Source organism: Sceloporus occidentalis, unplaced genomic scaffold, assembly GCF_023333645.1.
Source record: "Sceloporus occidentalis isolate IW3139 unplaced genomic scaffold, rSceOcc1.0.p SCAF_422, whole genome shotgun sequence".
NCBI lineage: Eukaryota > Metazoa > Chordata > Lepidosauria > Squamata > Phrynosomatidae > Sceloporus > Sceloporus occidentalis.
The window spans coordinates 198,582-215,977 of NW_028317402.1; the positions used below are offsets into that span (position 1 = coordinate 198,582).

General features: G+C 41.7%; 1 protein-coding gene across 7 annotated transcripts; it reads left to right on the forward strand.

Annotated features, from left to right (window-relative positions):
- The first annotated feature begins 862 nt into the window (after window positions 1-862).
- Window positions 863-17,047, forward strand: LOC149272704 (TNF receptor-associated factor 3-like). 7 transcript variants are annotated; one of them, XM_089506797.1, is made up of 10 exons: window positions 863-1,104; window positions 3,953-4,004; window positions 7,143-7,247; window positions 7,840-8,007; window positions 8,524-8,604; window positions 11,113-11,187; window positions 12,827-12,919; window positions 13,799-13,939; window positions 15,580-15,748; window positions 16,476-17,047. In XM_089506797.1, exons 1-10 carry the CDS (start codon window positions 863-865, stop codon window positions 17,045-17,047), a joined length of 1,698 nt encoding a protein of 565 aa, XP_089362923.1. The 7 variants fall into 7 exon arrangements, with proteins under 7 accessions (XP_089362923.1, XP_089362926.1, XP_089362924.1 ...); XM_089506800.1 differs by lacking the exon at window positions 13,799-13,939; XM_089506798.1 differs by lacking the exon at window positions 11,113-11,187.
- The last annotated feature ends 349 nt before the right edge of the window (window positions 17,048-17,396 follow it).

Genomic DNA, 17,396 nt, shown 5'->3' on the forward strand with positions numbered 1-17,396 from the left:
GCAGTTCCGGGCGCCGGGACTGCAGCAGGGTTAGGATACAGATCCCCCGCAGCGGTGCAGGGGACCCGTATCCTACTCTCTGATACGCTCAGACAGCCTCCCCTGCCAGCACTTCCCACGGGGGGGGGGGGGTGCCGGCACGGGAGATTGTCTAAGCGCATCGTGCAGACGTTCACCGGCAGCGGTGAACGTCCGCACGATGCGTTTTACCTCTGCCCCCAAGACTTACCAGAGCAGACTCCCGGGTGTCTTGCGGGGCCGGCGGGGGACACCTACGCAATACGCGTATACAACTTCCGGTGCCGGCACATCCGCTGAGTCCCGGCACCGGAAGTTGTATACGCGTATTGCGTAGATGTCCCCCGCCGGCCCGGCAAGACACCCGGGAGTCTGCTCTGGTAAGTCGGGGGGGGGGGGAGAGTGGCAGCATATCTCGGGGGGGAGGAGGAGGAGGACAGTGGCAGCATATCTCAGGGGGGGAGGACAGTGGCAGCATATCTCGGGTGGGGGAGAGTGGCAGCATATCTCGGGAGGGGGGGAGACAGAGTGGCAGCATGTCTATTAAAAAAAAAAATTCTTTAAAAAAGCACCAAACTTTTAGTGTGCGGCCTATACACGGGGGCGGCCTATATCCGAGCCAATACGGTATATATTATATATATATATATATATATATATATATATATATATATATATATATATATATATATATATATAAATCCCAAAATCTACAAGGTTCTGTTCCAAAATGTATTAAAAACAATATGAAATATTTGAATACTTTATATTATCATCAATATTAGTTTAGAATATACCGGCCTTATTCCTTGACTGTTTCCTTACAGAATTTAGCCATTATATCATGGATGCTGGAAAAAAGATTGACCCCCTTGTTTCTGGGCAAACGTTACAACAAAGGGCCAACCCAGACCGTAGCCTCGCAACAACCATCTACGTGCCGGAGCAAGGAGGCTACAAAGAGAAATTCCTAAAGCCCGTGGAGGAGAAATACAAATGTGAAAAGTGCCGCTTAGTGCTGTGCAACCCGAGGCAGACAGAATGCGGGCATCGCTTCTGTGAGACTTGCATGAATTCGATACTTAGGTGAGTGTGACACTTCGCTACACCAAAATAATCCATAGTAACATAGTTCATAAGGTTGAAAAAAGACCAAAGTCCAAGTTCAACCTATATACATATTGTGTCTAGGGCTGCAACTAACGATTATTTTAATAATCGATTAGTTGGCCGATTATTTTTTCGATTAATCGATTAATCGGATAAAAAAAAACAATATGCAAATTTTTTGTTTATTTAAAATAATTTAATGAACTGGATGTTAAAAAACAACTTAAAATTTACATTAACATTCTTATTTTGTTATGATGTAATAAAAAAAACAATATTTTCAAAGTACAAAAACCCAAACACAATATTTATGAAACAAAATAACCCCAAACATTCTGAAAAGAGGTGGACTATTACTGTTCAAGAAACTTTGCACCCAGCACTTTGCACCCGGCACTTTGCACCCAGCCCTGGCACTTTGCACCCAGCACTTTGCCCCACCCCTGGCACTTTGCACCCGGCACTTTGCACCCAGCCCTGGCACTTTGCACCCAGCACTTTGCCCCACCCCTGGCACTTTGCACCCGGCACTTTGCCCTGGCACTTTGCACCCAGAACTTTGCACCCAGAACTTTGCACCCAGCACTTTGCACCCAGCCCTGGCACTTTGCACCCAGCCCTGGCACTTTGCACCCGGCACTTTGCACCCAGCCCTGGCACTTTGCACCCAGCACTTTGCACCCAGCCCTGGCACTTTGCACCCAGAACTTTGCACCCAGCCCTGGCACTTTGCACCCAGCCCTGGCACTTTGCACCCGGCACTTTGCACCCAGCCCTGGCACTTTGCACCCAGCACTTTGCACCCAGAACTTTGCACCCAGCCCTGGCACTTTGCACCCAGCCCTGGCACTTTGCACTGTGCCCCTGCACCCAGTCTCCAACTCTGCCCTGCACCCAGCCCTGCCCCCACATTCTGCCCTGCCCCCACACTCACACCCTGCACCCACTCTGCTCTGCACCCACACTCACACTCTGCCCTGCACCCAGTCTCCAACTCTGCCCTGCACCCCCACCCCCACTCTGCCCTGCACCCAGTCTCCTGCCCTGCCCCCACACTCACACCCTGCCCTGCATCCCCACCCCCACCCTGCCCTGCACTCAGTCTCCTACCCTGGCCTGCCCCCCCCCCCCACTCTGCCCTGCATCCCCTGAAACCCCACCCCCACCCCCGCGAATCGCTCTGTGCGAATGGAGCCACTCGCACAGAGCGAACCGCAACTAAAAGAAGGCGCGTGTAGCGGAAGCGGGGAACGCTCGCGGAGGTAAGTAAAAGGAGCCGAGTGCTCCAACAACTAATCGATCACTCGATTAATCGATAACGGAAATCGTCGACAACGATTTCCGTTATCGATTATTATCGATTTTATCGATTCGTTGTTTTAGCCCTAATTGTGTCCCTACTGTGTTGATCCAAAGGAAGGCAAAAAACCCTTATGAAGCAGATGCCAATTGCCCCATACCAGGGGGAAAATTCCTTCCCGACTCCAAATATGGCAATCAGAATAAATCCCTGGATCAACGTTCTGTCCCTATTAATCTAATATCCATCAACTGTTATTGTTTAAAGTAAAATGTCCATCACAGTGGTGGTTTTATCTCTAAAGCATATGGTTAGCTGTAGGCATATCTAGGACCTTCCTTCCAAGTGCTGTTCCCTGAAGTTCTCCCTTTCTGCTTGTTATAGGAGGCAGTAGACAGTAGTGGCTCCAAGTGCTTGGGTGCCCTAGGTGGCTTTAAGACTAATTGCAGTAGGTGTGAAAGAATCAAGGGGAAGGTAACAGTGATTGCAGAGAGACAGACACCATATCTACCTACCTGGAGAATTCTCAGGAATGGCTGCAGGTTGTTCAAGTCTGCCATCAGATGTTGAGAACTGTATACCTTGTTCTACATCACTAAGGGACTTGACCATGAACACTACTACAAAAGATTATTTGCTATGTATCATGCTTGTGATCAGATAGAATGGTTGGATAAAAGGGGGTATTGTTGGTTGGGATTGGTAGAGAATAATGTGGCTAACATTGGATTAAAGGTTTTACTGGGCTACATTGATGTATACATTGGAAGTTCAGAAGGCCTATAGTTAAGAAAAAAAAGCCCCATTATTTTAGCTTAAGGCCAACATTTTGTCACTTGAAGAAGCAGCAAGCAGACCAGTGAACCCCAAGTCAAAGTATCTGGGGAAAAAAGATATTGATTTACTCTTTCCATCTGAAGAAGAGTCTTGTGAGGTCCTAAAAGATTGTCATTTTACATGGTTTTCCTGTGTTGGCCCAATAAAAGGTATCCACTCTTGTCTCTTGTTGGTAAATAAAATGATTTTTAGATGCTTTATGGCATTCTTTGTGTATTAATGGTTTGTGGATGAAATGTATTACATCAATCTATAACCCAAAAATGGATATTGTTGTCACAGAGGAGACCAAATCTGTAGATGGTTGTGATACCATTTGGTGAGCCTTCTCAGAAGTCCCTTCTTCATCAGTAAGTTTTAATTACATCTGAAGAAAGGACCTCTGGGGTCTTGAAAACTTACTTTTTATTGGATTAACACAATCATAGAGTATCACTACCTGCTATTGAGTTTGCTATTAACATAAAATCCACCCTGCCATCCCATATCTGTATGTATTTATATCGGAATTCACAAACACTTAATAAATGGGAATGCTGGATATGTACATAATGCGTTTCTTCTGATGCCCCAGCTGTTGACTGACTTGAGGATAATGGGAATTGTTGTAGTCCAATAATGGCTGCATGCCCGACTCTTTCGTAACATTTGGCGTTGCATTGATGGATTATATTTTCTTATCCCCAGTTCGCCCAATCCACAATGTATGGCGTGTGAGGAAACCATCGCAAGAGACAAGGTAAGGTAACGTTTGTCTTTTGGCTGCAGGGGGAAAGGTAGTTAAGTTCCGAAAGCTGCATAAAAAGAAAAGAGATTGTTGTTACATGAAAAAATTCCATTAAATAATTTAGGCATAACCACTGTGTATCTTGTGGATGTGTGCATGTTATGTGCGCATAAATAATATCCACAAAGCAGTGTGTCGGGGTGGGCGAATGCGCGTTAAAATGGTCAAGTGACATTCTTTTAATTCTAAAATGTCGGCTAAATTTTTCTGTGCATAGCTATCTGGGACATATTAAAAATCTCCCAGATTACATGTGAGGGGCCGGGAGCGTAAGTAGAAACTACAGGGCCCTGGTGCGAAAATTGCCCCGAGGCCCCCCAACTTCAACAGCTGGCCTGTGTTATCATTGCTCCAAACAACTGGTCTGTGCTTTCTTTGCCCCTTGGCCCCCCTTCCAACATACAACATATTTAAACAAACACAAATTACACACACACATCCATGCTCACACCCATACATACACACATGTACAAATATCCCACCTCCCGCCCCGCTTACCTCTCACCATTCCTGCAGCTTCATGTCCGGCTATTTGCATACTGTGCGGGCAGCCTCGGTTTTACCGCGGGAGTCATGTAACGTAACCTGACCCCAATACGTTCCGGTCTCCCCGTGCCGGCTCTTGGCTCTGTGTTTTCTTGTTTCTATTTGTCCGGTTTAATTGGTAGGTGGGAAAAAATCACCTATAAAAATGAAAACTAGTGAAGCAAATCATTTTTTGCAATGTCATTTAAAAAAATAACTACTTTATTCAACCTACATCCTAAATCAGCAAACTATTAGCCCTATTCGTCAAGAAACCATAGATCATGACGGATCTGGAATGCTGGGTTTAGAGGAAACGACTAAAGCATTCATGGCGCTGTTTGCCCGTTTGCACCAGATTTGCCTTGATAAAAGGCCCGGCGCCATAGTTAAATTGATGCGTTGCCATAGTGATTTGAAATCACTTTTCCTGAAGAACCCCATCATGCAATTTACTTGGAAATTCTTCTGTTTAAAGATATATCAGGGCAGTTATGTAACCTTTTCAGGATATTTTGCAAGTGTCCTTTTTCTTGGCTTCTGACTAATATAATGTTGCAATAAAAATCTTGCCAACAGATACAACGTCGCTGCACCATTCTGTTTGGTCTGATCGTACTTTAACCATTAAATCCCATTCAAAATGCATCTTTTAATCCATAGATTGGCCAAGTAAGCTTCTGAACAGAGTTGGTGACCTGCAATTTTTGGGGGGCTTCGGGGGGGGGGGGTCAGTACGGTGTCACCCCAGCCATAGGAAACCAAACCCAGAAAGGAGCATTGGGTCTCCGTCTCTACCTGGGTGTGAGAGACAGCGTAGCAGCCGCTTCCCTAGCTGTGCCGTCTGCTAGTTGGCGCCAGTGTAGGAGTGAATGAATGGAAAATACTCATCATTCACAAAACACACGGCAGGAATCTCTGCGAACAGCACAGCAGTTAACACTTTCATCGTATCCATCTTTTAGATACGTCCAAGTCTTCAAATTGTCGCCAAAAGAGTGTCGGGGACATGGGACACTTGTTAAAAGGGACAGCTCTGGCCAAACCTTTACCTGTCCTCACCTTCTCTACATGGGCAAGGCCATAGTCAGCGTGCCCATTATTTTGAGGGTTATAAGAATTCATAAGACACCCCAAAGGGTTTAGAAGAATAGGAGTGTCACGTTTTGTGTGGTGAAGGCGTAACTGCCTTTAGCTTTGTATAGCTCTCTGAAACAGCAGAACTGAGACGCACTGGAAAGTCCCAAACATGAAATAGGACACGTGTTTACAGGACAGTGCTGCCGAAATATTATACTAGCAAGCAGGGCTACACAAAACATGCCTATAGGTATAAGGAACAATAACGCTACGATGACCTCCTTGCCAGGGAGATTTCACTGATCCCTGATAAAGTCATGTCTCAACACCTAATGAACTTGTGTAACCCCCATCATTGCATCATTCCACGTGACAGGTTTTTTTCTTCTTAAACCAGATTGATACTGAAACTGAAACCATAAAATCATATCATGTAACTATTTTGTTTTTATGCATTTCACAGGCAAGGGACATTTTGTAGCTACGGTGGGGGGGGGGGGTTCTATGGAAATTCAAGATAAAAATTCCATTTAATGGGATTTAAAGGAACCTTAATGTTTAAAAACTTGAGAGTGCTTAAGTGAGTTTTCAACCTAAAAACAAAAATTTAAAAGGGGTACAACCTTTTGGAGTCAAACACATAAAGCATCTTTCAAATTGTATGGCCATAAACGTACTAGGAAGACAAACATATGCAATATTGCTGTAAATGTAAACCCACTTTATGATGTCATCAACTTTATTATGGGTTGGAGGGTCACATACTGCCTAATGAAAGATATTCTGTAATAGAATGCATGTATTTTTCACACACTAAAACAAAATTCCTGGGCAACTAGTTGGACACTAGTGGTATATTCGGCCACATTGCGTATGTCACATTATAGCCACTGGATACTAAGCCAACATTTCTCTTAACAAAGCAAGAATTCAGCACATATCCAGAGAATGCCACTTAAAAAAACATTAAAATATTGGGGATTCCATCATACTATGTGCCATATATGCAGTCCCACTGATTCAGCTCCTTGGTCAGCAATAAAGCCATGAATAATTAGATAGGGTTCCCAACACTTGGGGTACTTTGATGTAGTAGCAGGCAATATATTGCCATTTTCTGCTGGCTGGAAACAATAACTGTAAAAAGATTCAAAGAGGATCCATATCCCCCTGAGACCTCTGGTATACAGGTACAGTGGAGCCCTGCTTACTGATCAGTAAAATATAAAAATAAAAAAATATTCAAAAATAGTTGAAGAATAAATAAAAATAATAGACTTTTTCAAATAAAAAACAGAAAAAGTGTGTGTGGAGGGGTACATTTTTCACCTTATTTTTATCAACTGTACCATTTGCACATATATATATGATATATGTGCTACTAATGATTAATATTCTCATGCTACAGTTACCGTTCTTTAATATTGAGAAGTCTATTATGAGTGAATGTGCAGAGGAATAAACATTGTTGTATTTTAATTCCAGGTGTTTAGAGATAACTGCTGCAGGAGGGAAGTCCTCGCTCTGCAGATGCTCTGCAGAAATGAGAACAGAGGTTGCCGAGAACAAATAACTTTGGGTAATCTTTTGGTAAGATCTCATCGTTGAATTTAAGTAATTCCTTTTTGGTACTCGACAAACTACCACAGAATAGACCTTCATGTGACACACCAAGCAGGCCAAGCTGCAGCTGCCCCGCTCCAAATGCTAGAGAGGGGCAAATTAATAGGTTGCTAAGGAGTCTTGTTAGACCCCACTGGAAAGACGTCCAAGGAGATGGCGGCAGGGAAGGGGGAACACTCGGCTATCGCATGCACACAACCTGCTAGTGCTTTCTGGTTCTTGCTTGTAGATGCAATTGTTTTGGGGATATTCGGTTTAAAATGAGCATATTTTAGCAGTTTAGCAGTTAATTTGCTGTTCTGAAATTCTCCCAACTTCTCAAACGCTTCCAGAGGCTGTCTGAACCTACCTCTATAAACATATATAATATAATTACAAATTAAACTGATTACCGTCTACAAGTAAAAAGGAATATGATTGCAACAAGTCTTTCAAAACTAAGAACATCTTAGAAATGAAAGTTAAACATTATTATTAACTGCTAAAATATGGGAATTTAAGTGCAGATACCTTCTTTTCAGGACATATTGGTAACTGATTTTTTTTTTTGTTCTGCCAGATTCACCTAAAAAGCGATTGCCAGTTTGAAGAACTTTCATGCCCTCGTGCCGATTGCAAAGAAAAAGTCATCAGAAAGGACCTGAGCGATCACATAGAGAAGACCTGCAAATACCGAGAAACGCCATGTGCGTACTGTAAAAACCAAGTCCCGCTGGTGGAAATGCAGGTACGTCTCTGTAGCACGGAGCAGATCGTCTTCCACGTGCTGTTTTAGCTTACTTTTTGGCCAAAACAGTGTTGTTGTTGGACGTTAACGCTGGCATAGGGTTAAAGGAGTGTTTGCGAAGACCTGGGAATAAGACTTCCGAACAGAGACGTCTTCTATCCCAAACCAGAAGAATTGGCTCCATCTGCGCTTTTGGTTTTCTACATTCTAATGTTTGGGTTTTTGATTTGGCCGTGGAACCGAGGAGAAAGCATGGAACCCTATGAAGAAGACATTATGTGAATAATTTTGGTTTTAATGTTTTTGGGAGGTCTTTCTTTAGATTTTGTTTTTTACCCAATGGTGTCCAAAAATGGCTGTTGCAGGATGAGGTACATAATGGACAAACATAGGCCTCAGACTGCCTGTAGCCCCAGTGAATGGACAGCCATATGGATGGTTCTCTTGGCCATAAGTCTTCTAGATACAGAGAATTTAGTAAAACCTGACATTTTTCTTATTGTGTTTCCTTTTTAGAAACATGAAGAGATGGAGTGTCCGTCTGTGGTAGTTTCCTGCCCTCATAAATGTAGTGTCAAAAGCCTTCTGAGGAGTGAGGTGAGTTCACTTGATATCCACCATAGTTCGGCCATCGTAATCACCTGACTTATCAACGTTACCATTTACACAACGCCTGTCTCTGCACAAACATCAAGCAACGAAGCCTGACCAGATAACGAAGCCTTTCGTTAAATTATACTCAAACTTAAACTATTATTAGTACAATGACCATATAAATAAGGGTTAGATGCAAAAAGCTGGGGGGCAACATTTAAATCCCCCCCCCAAAAAGACAAATGGAATCAAGACAACTAGATCCAGGCTCAAAGAAAATGCAGCGATATTGTTGTCTCACAGAATTATGTCATGCCGACGTTTTGACCCGATAAGGTCTTCATCTGAGCAAAAAATACATGTCGAAATGTTGGTATGAAATAATTACGGGCAGCAAAAAATGTTTTTCTTGTGCATCTACTCTAGTTAGAGGATATAAAATATATATATATATTATATATAATCCTATATTATATATCCTATATATAAAATATATTGTGGCTGGTGAATTACATATTTGACGTTTCAGTAAGCTGCGGCATCCTTCGAGGAACAAGATGCAGACGGTAAAATAAGGCAACATAGGCGTTTTTTCCGAGTTACGGAAAAAAATTATTCATAGCGCCAGATATTTTCCCCAAATCAGCAATGTATACATTAAAAATAAAACTAATACTCCTATTCAACTAGTCATTAACCCCTTAATGACAAAGCCTGTACATGTACGGGCTCAAAATGCATTGTGGGTTTTGGGGCCGCCCATTGTCCTTAAGGGGTTAATAAAAATTCTAAGTCTGTTTGAAATATAGATGACGTGAGCTCTGCAGGACATCTTCTCTTCTGTTATTTACATATCTACCTCCTGGTAATGATTCTAAGAACAAAATGGCTTCCCGAATCTTTAACAGCAACAAAAAATAGCTTTGTAGTGTTTTTAATCACATGATTCGGTGGTAACCGGAAGTAAAACCTTGAAAGCCGATTTCTTAGAAGGGGAATCCCAGAGATACCATATTATAATTATTGTACAATAATTACCTTGTGTAAGCATCCTGAGTTAAAGGGACACTGTGGTCTCCTACCCACATCAGCCATGTAAAAGGAACAGCCTTCCAGGAGAAGTGGTAGAGGCTAATACATCCCATACATGGCTCCTGAATCTAAGACGAGACCGAAGACCGATTTTGGGCTGAATAGTTCTTAGCTGCTGTCAAATTTTAAAAGCTGTTGTGTGTGTGTGTGGTTTGTGTTTTTTTAGAATTGTCAGTTGGTTCTATTAATACGAGGGAGATAAAGCCACCCGGAGCTAGGACAATGTTGAGTGTTAATGCTCTGGGGCATTCTATCGTAGAAGACGTTAATTGGGTGGAATAAGTCCGCTGCGACAGATCTCGGTTCACGTCGTTTTTAAGCCCCTGCGTGATCTGCGTGGTTGTATCCTGTCTAATTAAAGATTTCAGCTGCAAACATGAATCCATAAGACGCCTGAACCCGGAGACAACTAACTATTAATATAAAGCCCTTATCCCCTTAATGACAGCGCGCAAATGTACAGGCTCAAAATGCATTGTTTTCAATGGGTTTAGGGACCGCCCATTGTCCTTAAGGGGTTAAGTCTATAGTATTTATATTAGAAACAAACATAGAATTAGAACGTTAAGCTATTCGGCTCATCTAGTCTGCCCGTTTTTCCTGATGATCTTTCAATGGGTCTCACCAGGGTGTTCTCTGCGGGAGAGCCCCGTTCAGCCTTCAAAATGGCAAGCTGGGGTCAGTGAATGTCATGTGAGATGCTGTTTTTAATCCGACTGGCAGAAATACATAATTTTGGTATTATTTGACCTCCTTGATACAGTATACTTGCTCGGCGCAAAGAGACGAGGAGCAGTCCGGAGCAGCGGGGTTAGCTCTGTGTTATCGTCCAAAAGCAGGAGAGAAGCTGAGCTCTAGCACGGCATTAATCTTAGCCGATCTACACGTGAAACGTTAAGAAGCCTTTTTAGTTTCAACGGCAGCACCGCATGACGCCCGTTTTTGTATACCATGTGACAATTAAGCGTTCCATGTAAAAAAAAAAAAAAAAAATTCCCAAATTTTTCATCATTAAAGAATTATTTCTGAGAAAGGTTTTGACGTTCAATAGCACTAAGATTTATATAAAATTGTTAAACTTAGCATAGTAGTTGGAACTGCACCTTTAAGTATCTAAGCCATGGCATTGTTTGGGGGGGAAAAATATACAATTAAAGCTTAATTCAAGTGACGTTTTGGTGACCGGGCCGCTTTTAAAACACAGGCGGTTCTTTTTAATGTTTTCTACATATAACATGATTGTGTTAGAAGAGTGTATACGTGTATTAACATGTCGGCTCTGTTTATAACGTGTATATATACTGTATGTCTTGCTTGATTATTTTTTTGTGTTTTTTTGCTCCTTTGTATATTTTCTTTTTGGTGCTTTTTTTTTTTTTGTCTTTTACCAAACTTCCCTTTTTTTCTCTCCCGTTGCAGTTGAATACACATTTGTCTGAATGCGTTAATGCCCCAAGTACCTGCAGCTTTAAACGTTATGGCTGCAGTTTTAAGGTCAGTATGTATATATATATTTAAAGAAAGTTCCTTCGGTTTGGTTTTGATGCCTCACCTTCCACGTTATGCGGGTCATCGATTTTAGTTTTTGGCAAAACCATGGAAATTGTAGCATTAAGTGGAGTAGAATGGTTTGCACTCGCCCTCCCCGGACTGTCCATGCGCATCAGTCTACAGAGACGCATCTGGACGTTCTTGGCGCATTTAGTCAAATGTCAAGAAGTGTCCATGTTACATGTTGGCGCCAACCTATATGATCTCAATTTTTTTATGGGGTTTATTCACTACAACGGGACCTTGCTGGAGAGTTCCCGGCTTCCCCAGCAAGATCTGAGCTGGACCAGCTTATTACATAGTGAAATCCCCTTTTCAATGAAACTATGCATTGTACAGGGCCAGCTCAGCCCATTTGGCAAGGAAGAACTTGTCCGAATTGGCCTTTTATAATGTATAGTGAAGTGACGTTGAAACTGCAGCTCTCCTCCATACATCTCTTTTTAGTGAATAAACCTCTCTGCGATCCGAGCTACAACTAATATTTACAGTTTGATACAAAGTGATACAGATCAGAATCTAAATTTCTTCGATAGCGCTTGTGACAATAGGTCTCAGGGCAAGGAAGGACTTTACACGGCATTGCTAAAGAAATGGCTTCAGAATCCCTCGGTTTGTGTCTTTCCGCATTGTACGTTTTGAGTGTATGTCTCTGTTGTTTTGTCAATGTAGCGACAAAGGTCACATATAAACTATATATTATATAATTCTGCGCACAATGGCTAAAACCAAAAAATAGACTGTTAGTGTGAATGAATGAAGGCAAATGTGACACAAAGTGGGGATTGAGTATAAAAAAATCTGGTGCAAATATAAAAAAATGTGGTTTTATCACTATAGCAACCTTTAGAATGCTTATCCCTGCTTATCGGACAATTCTATCGACTGCTACAGCTATGAGATCGATATTCATATTGTGATTGCCTAGAACCACTTTTTATAAATGGTCAATAAATCTTGGGGAAAACTACAGTTCTTGATAACAGTTTTTTTCAGGTACTGTTGGTACCAGCTGTATTTGCTGTAGATTGACTGCTGGTGAATTGGGTTGTTGCATTTTGTTTTCTTCCGTGTCTGTTCCCGTGTCTGTTTCCGTGTCTGTTCCCGTGTCTGTTCCCCTGTTTCCGTGTCTGTTCCCCTGTTTCCGTGTCTGTTCCCCTGTTTCCGTGTCTGTTCCCCTGTTCCCTGTCTGTTCCCCTGTCTGTTCCCCTGTTTCCGTGTCTGTTCCTGTGTGTGTGTGTGTGTGTGTGTGTGTGTATATAATATATATATATCTAATCTGTATTTCTTAAACTCAATATTCTATGTAACACATGGCAGCTTCCCACAGCTGCAGTAACTTTTAGGTACTTTTATTTGGGCAGCCTCCATGCCCCTAATTTACCCTTTATTAAAATAAGACTTTTGAAGACTAGTTTCTATTAATAAGGTTAATGTACCAAAGAAATTGCGACGCTCTAATTAAATATTAAAGCAATTAGATAGAAGCGGCATTTACGAATAGACCGTATTTATCACCGCCTACGTAATATAGCATTGTTAACAGATTATGGGTTTTTTTTTCTACCCCTCCCTTCTACAGGGAACCAACCAACAAATTAAAGCACACGAGGCCAGTTCGGCTGTCCAGCATGTGAATCTGATGAAAGAATGGAGCGCCTACCTAGAGTCAAAGGTATTTAACCCTACGCATCCGGGTTACGTCATCTGGACTCCGCCAAACCATGTCAAGTGGGTTTGCAGGAGAGTGTCGAGTCGCTAACTTCAACATACTTAATGAAGGGCCAACCCCAGTGAGCTTCTTCGGCTCTGTGAAATACATACTCAAAGTTTCACACATATTACTGAACTCCCTGACCCAGGACGGTATTCAAGGTATTTTCCGGCCAGTTGCGTTTGAGCAATAAGAAACTTTTTGCGTTGGGTTTTCACTCGGTCTACACGATATCCGTTGCCACAGAGTCCCTTGTCTGGTACTCTATGAGGGTTCAGGGGTTTTTTTATTTAATTTGATTCCCAGCTTCCTTTAATATACTAGTTTTGAATCATTGGAAATCCCAGGATCTGCCAAGCCAACTCTATAGTTAACCGCATAACGTTGAGTCTGCAATGAGGAACTTATGGTCTGTTTCACACCCTTCCTTCTTTCAAGTCTCATTTTTTTTTTGATGGAAATCCACTTATATAAAATTGTATTTTTATTTTAATTTTCTGCCGGGTAAATTCTGTGTAATTCTTTTTTTTTTAATATATATATATATATATATATATATATATGTAATTTAATATTATCTAGAGTTACAGACCAGCAAACAATATAATTTGTCGCATATACTGACCCTACGTATAGACCCATTGGAGGATCACAGTATTTGCTTTAAGGGGTTAAGTATATTTTGTGTTTAAACATAAGTGGGTCAGTTAGTGACTCTTCGGCTACTTTTTTACAGTCATTGATTGCAGAAGTTCATTCGGGGAGAATAGGTAGATGTGTTGGGGGGGACCCATCTGTTTTAAATATTACAAATAATACCGATAATATCTGCTTTTTCAGGTATCCGTGTTGCAAAACGAAAGCTCGGAAAAGAATAAAAGTATCCAGATATTACATAACCAGATGTGCAACTTTGAAGTGGAAATCGAACGGCACAGGGAGATGCTACGAAATAACGAAGCAAAGATCCAGCAGTTACAGGTAATAAGAACTCCTTTTCCATTCACTGGCGGAATCGTAAGGGAGTAGGACAGCGGGGACTGACTCTCCTATCATTCTATTTTTTAATTGCCTTATTCATTTTAATTAATACTTTTACAATTTTTAAATTATATTTTAATACATTCTGTTAAATATTTAACAGATTTAACAATGAACACATCTTATAATGTCATGCGTGTGATATACATTTAAAGGGATGCTCTTTTTATATATATATATATATATATATATATATATATATATATATATATATATTGCTGTGTATATACACTCACTGGCCACTTCATTAGGTACATCTTGCTAGCACCAGGTTGGACCCCCTTTTGCCTTCAGAACGGCCTTCATTCTTCGTGGCATACTTTCTACAAGGTGCTGGAAACATTCCTCCGAGATTTTGGCCAATATGGAAATGATGGCAGAGGTCAGAGGAGAACGGGCAGACTGGTTCGAGATGACAAAGTATGCAGAATACCATCTCTGAACGCACAACACGCCGAACCTTGAAGCAGGTGGGCTACAGCAGCAGAAGACTGACTCCTGTCAGCTAAGAACAGGAAACTAAGGCTACAATTCACACAGAATCACCAAAATCGGACAATGGAAGACTGGAAGAACGTTGCCTGGTCTGATGAGTCTCGATTCCAGCTGCAACATTCAAATGGCAGGGTCAGACTTTGGCATAAACAACATGAAAGCATGGACCCATCTTCTGATGGCTACTCCCAGCAGGATAATGCAGCATGTCACAAAGCTCACATCATCCCAAACTGGTTTCTTGAACATGACAATGAGTTCACTGAACTCCAATGGCCTCCACAGTCACCAGATCTCCATCCAATAGAGCCCCTTTGGGATGAGGTGGAACGGGAGATTCGCATCATGGATGTGCAGCTGACAAATCTAAAGCAGCTGCGTGATGCCATCATGTCCATATGGACCAAAATCTCTGAGGAATGTTTCCAGCACCTTGTAGAAAGTATGCATAATATAAATATTTTTTTTTAAACTCTTTTCATATGTTTATTTAAATATGAATTAAAACAAACGACTCTCAACCTCATTCTCCTCCCTGTGGTACTTCCTCACTGCATAAATCCCTTCTTAGGTAATTTAATAAGTGAGTGAAAGTGAAAGACCATTTCATGTACAAGTTGCTTCCTGATTGTAAAGCCCTTCGAGCTGCCGGGAATAAACTCATTGCAGTCACATGCTGAAAATCACTTAACTTTGTTAAAAAAATAAATAAAAAAAAATCTTTTTCGGGTGGAATCACCCATTTCATGGAATTAGTGACTTTTAAAGTATCAGAATGAGCAATCGGTATGTATTAGAATGTCTGGGTTCCTTCTCAAGACTTGTGCAATAGAGGAAATTGTCTTGGGTTCTTCTTAGCTTTCCAGTAGATAGGGCGCTGTTTCAGTTTGTCACAGAAAAAGCATTTACATCATCGCAGCGCAAAGGAAGCGAGTCAAGAATTTAAACATTTTGTTCTACACATTTGGGGCCGGATCTGGAACTAGAGGAGAAGGCATTCACCGTGTAACTGTTGTTGACCCACAACTTCCTTTTTAATGTTTCTTCAAAGCCATGGGCTGATAACGCGTTTCTGTTCTTCACAGAGGGTTATAGAAGGTCAGGCAGAGAAGCTTATAGACCTCGACAAGGAAATCAGGAGTTTGTGCCAGTCTGGGGAGGATTCGGACACTTTGAAGAGCAGTTTGGAATCTTTCCAATCCCGTCTGACACAATTAGAAACCATTAGTAAAACCGCAGCAGCTTGGAATCCAGGTAAACAAGATAATAATAATAAAAATTGTACCATCTGACCAAAGCATTATTTATTTATTTTTTATTATAAATGTATGCACACTTATATATGGCCCTTTCAGAAGAATTCCGTGAATTTGGTGGCATTGGTGCATTTCAGGGCACGAATAATAACAGGCCACCTGATTAGAGAAACATTGGTTACAGCAGGAAGAGCTATAAAGCTCAGGACTTCACTTTCTGTTGATGTGATTGCTGCAACTATTGTGAATTGGAGGCAATGTGTGCAGAAAACCATGCCTGTGCTCTTTAACCCCTTAAGGACAGTGGGCAGTCCCTAAAACCATTGAAAACAATGCATTTTGAGCCCATACATGTACAGGCTTTGTCATTAAGGGGTTAAAATGAATAGTAGTTGGTCCACAGATCAATCTAACTTCATTTGGGTTTATTTCCAAATTGGCTAAAGAGCTGAGGATCTTTACCTTCAGACAGGTCCTTCCAGGTGGACACATCTTGGAGGACTTGAGCCTGTTAGGTTTAAAAATCGGCACAAGCCCAACAACTAGATTTGATTGGAAATTCTTAGAATTTATAGTTAATTTGTATACTATTGGAAGACATTCTCAAACAATGTATGTGTTATTCTCCTACAACAGATGGAATTTCAGAAATTATAAAAATGTTTCATTCTTTTCTATCGCTGGCTGCCAACACTGACACTGAATATTTCTTTGCCTCCCTAAAGGTGTCTTAGAAACTCAAATCAATCGACATGACCAAATGCTTAGTGTTCATGATATCCGACTGGCTGATATGGATCTCCGCTTCCAAGTGTTGGAAACGGCCAGTTACAACGGGGTGTTAATCTGGAAAATCCGAGATTACAAGAGGCGAAAGCAAGAAGCGGTCGTGGGGAAGACTTTGTCGCTATACAGTCAACCATTTTACACTGGATATTTTGGTTACAAAATGTGTGCACGAGTCTATCTCAATGGAGACGGAATGGGGAAAGGGACTCATTTGTCGCTGTTTTTTGTAATAATGAGAGGGGAATATGATGCTTTGCTTCCTTGGCCCTTTAAACAGAAGGTCAGTCTGATGCTGATGGACCAGGGACCATCACGTCGCCATCTAGGAGATGCCTTCAAGCCTGACCCAAACAGCAGCAGTTTCAAAAAACCCACCGGAGAGATGAATATCGCATCGGGCTGCCCCGTGTTTGTTGCCCAGACTGTTCTCGAGAATGGGACGTACATAAAAGATGATACTATTTTTATTAAGGTAATAGTGGATACATCTGATCTACCCGACCCCTGATACTGACTTGTCAGGCACGTGTGGTGGAAGGCAAGGCCAACTCGGGGTTTTCTATGTCGGTTTTCAAGGAGGGGTCCCAAAGTTTGGAGAAGGACCCGTTGTGCTGGAAAAGAAACCTGGAGGAATAACAGCGTAGGGTTCAGTGCACAGGATCCCCAAATCCTGTGCAACGTATACCCCTCTGTGTTGTCCTACAGAGAATGCTGGGAAGAAAAAGGAAGAGTTGAGGATCTGAAGAGTAATTTGCATTATTGCAAAAGGATGTAGTTTTTATTATTTATTTTTTTTGGGGGAGGGGGGGTAATAATAATAATAATATGTACCCACTACAACGCTTATAGGGGCAATT

Bases quoted from the DNA above. Each gene is read 5' to 3' on its own strand.
- LOC149272704 (XM_089506797.1), top strand. From the start codon at position 863: ATGGATGCTGGAAAAAAGATTGACCCCCTTGTTTCTGGGCAAACGTTA. The intron at 4,005-7,142 runs GTAAGGTAACGT...TTTTAATTCCAG, and splicing joins AAACCATCGCAAGAGACAAG to GTGTTTAGAGATAACTGCTG. The intron at 13,940-15,579 runs GTAATAAGAACT...TGTTCTTCACAG, and splicing joins CAAAGATCCAGCAGTTACAG to AGGGTTATAGAAGGTCAGGC.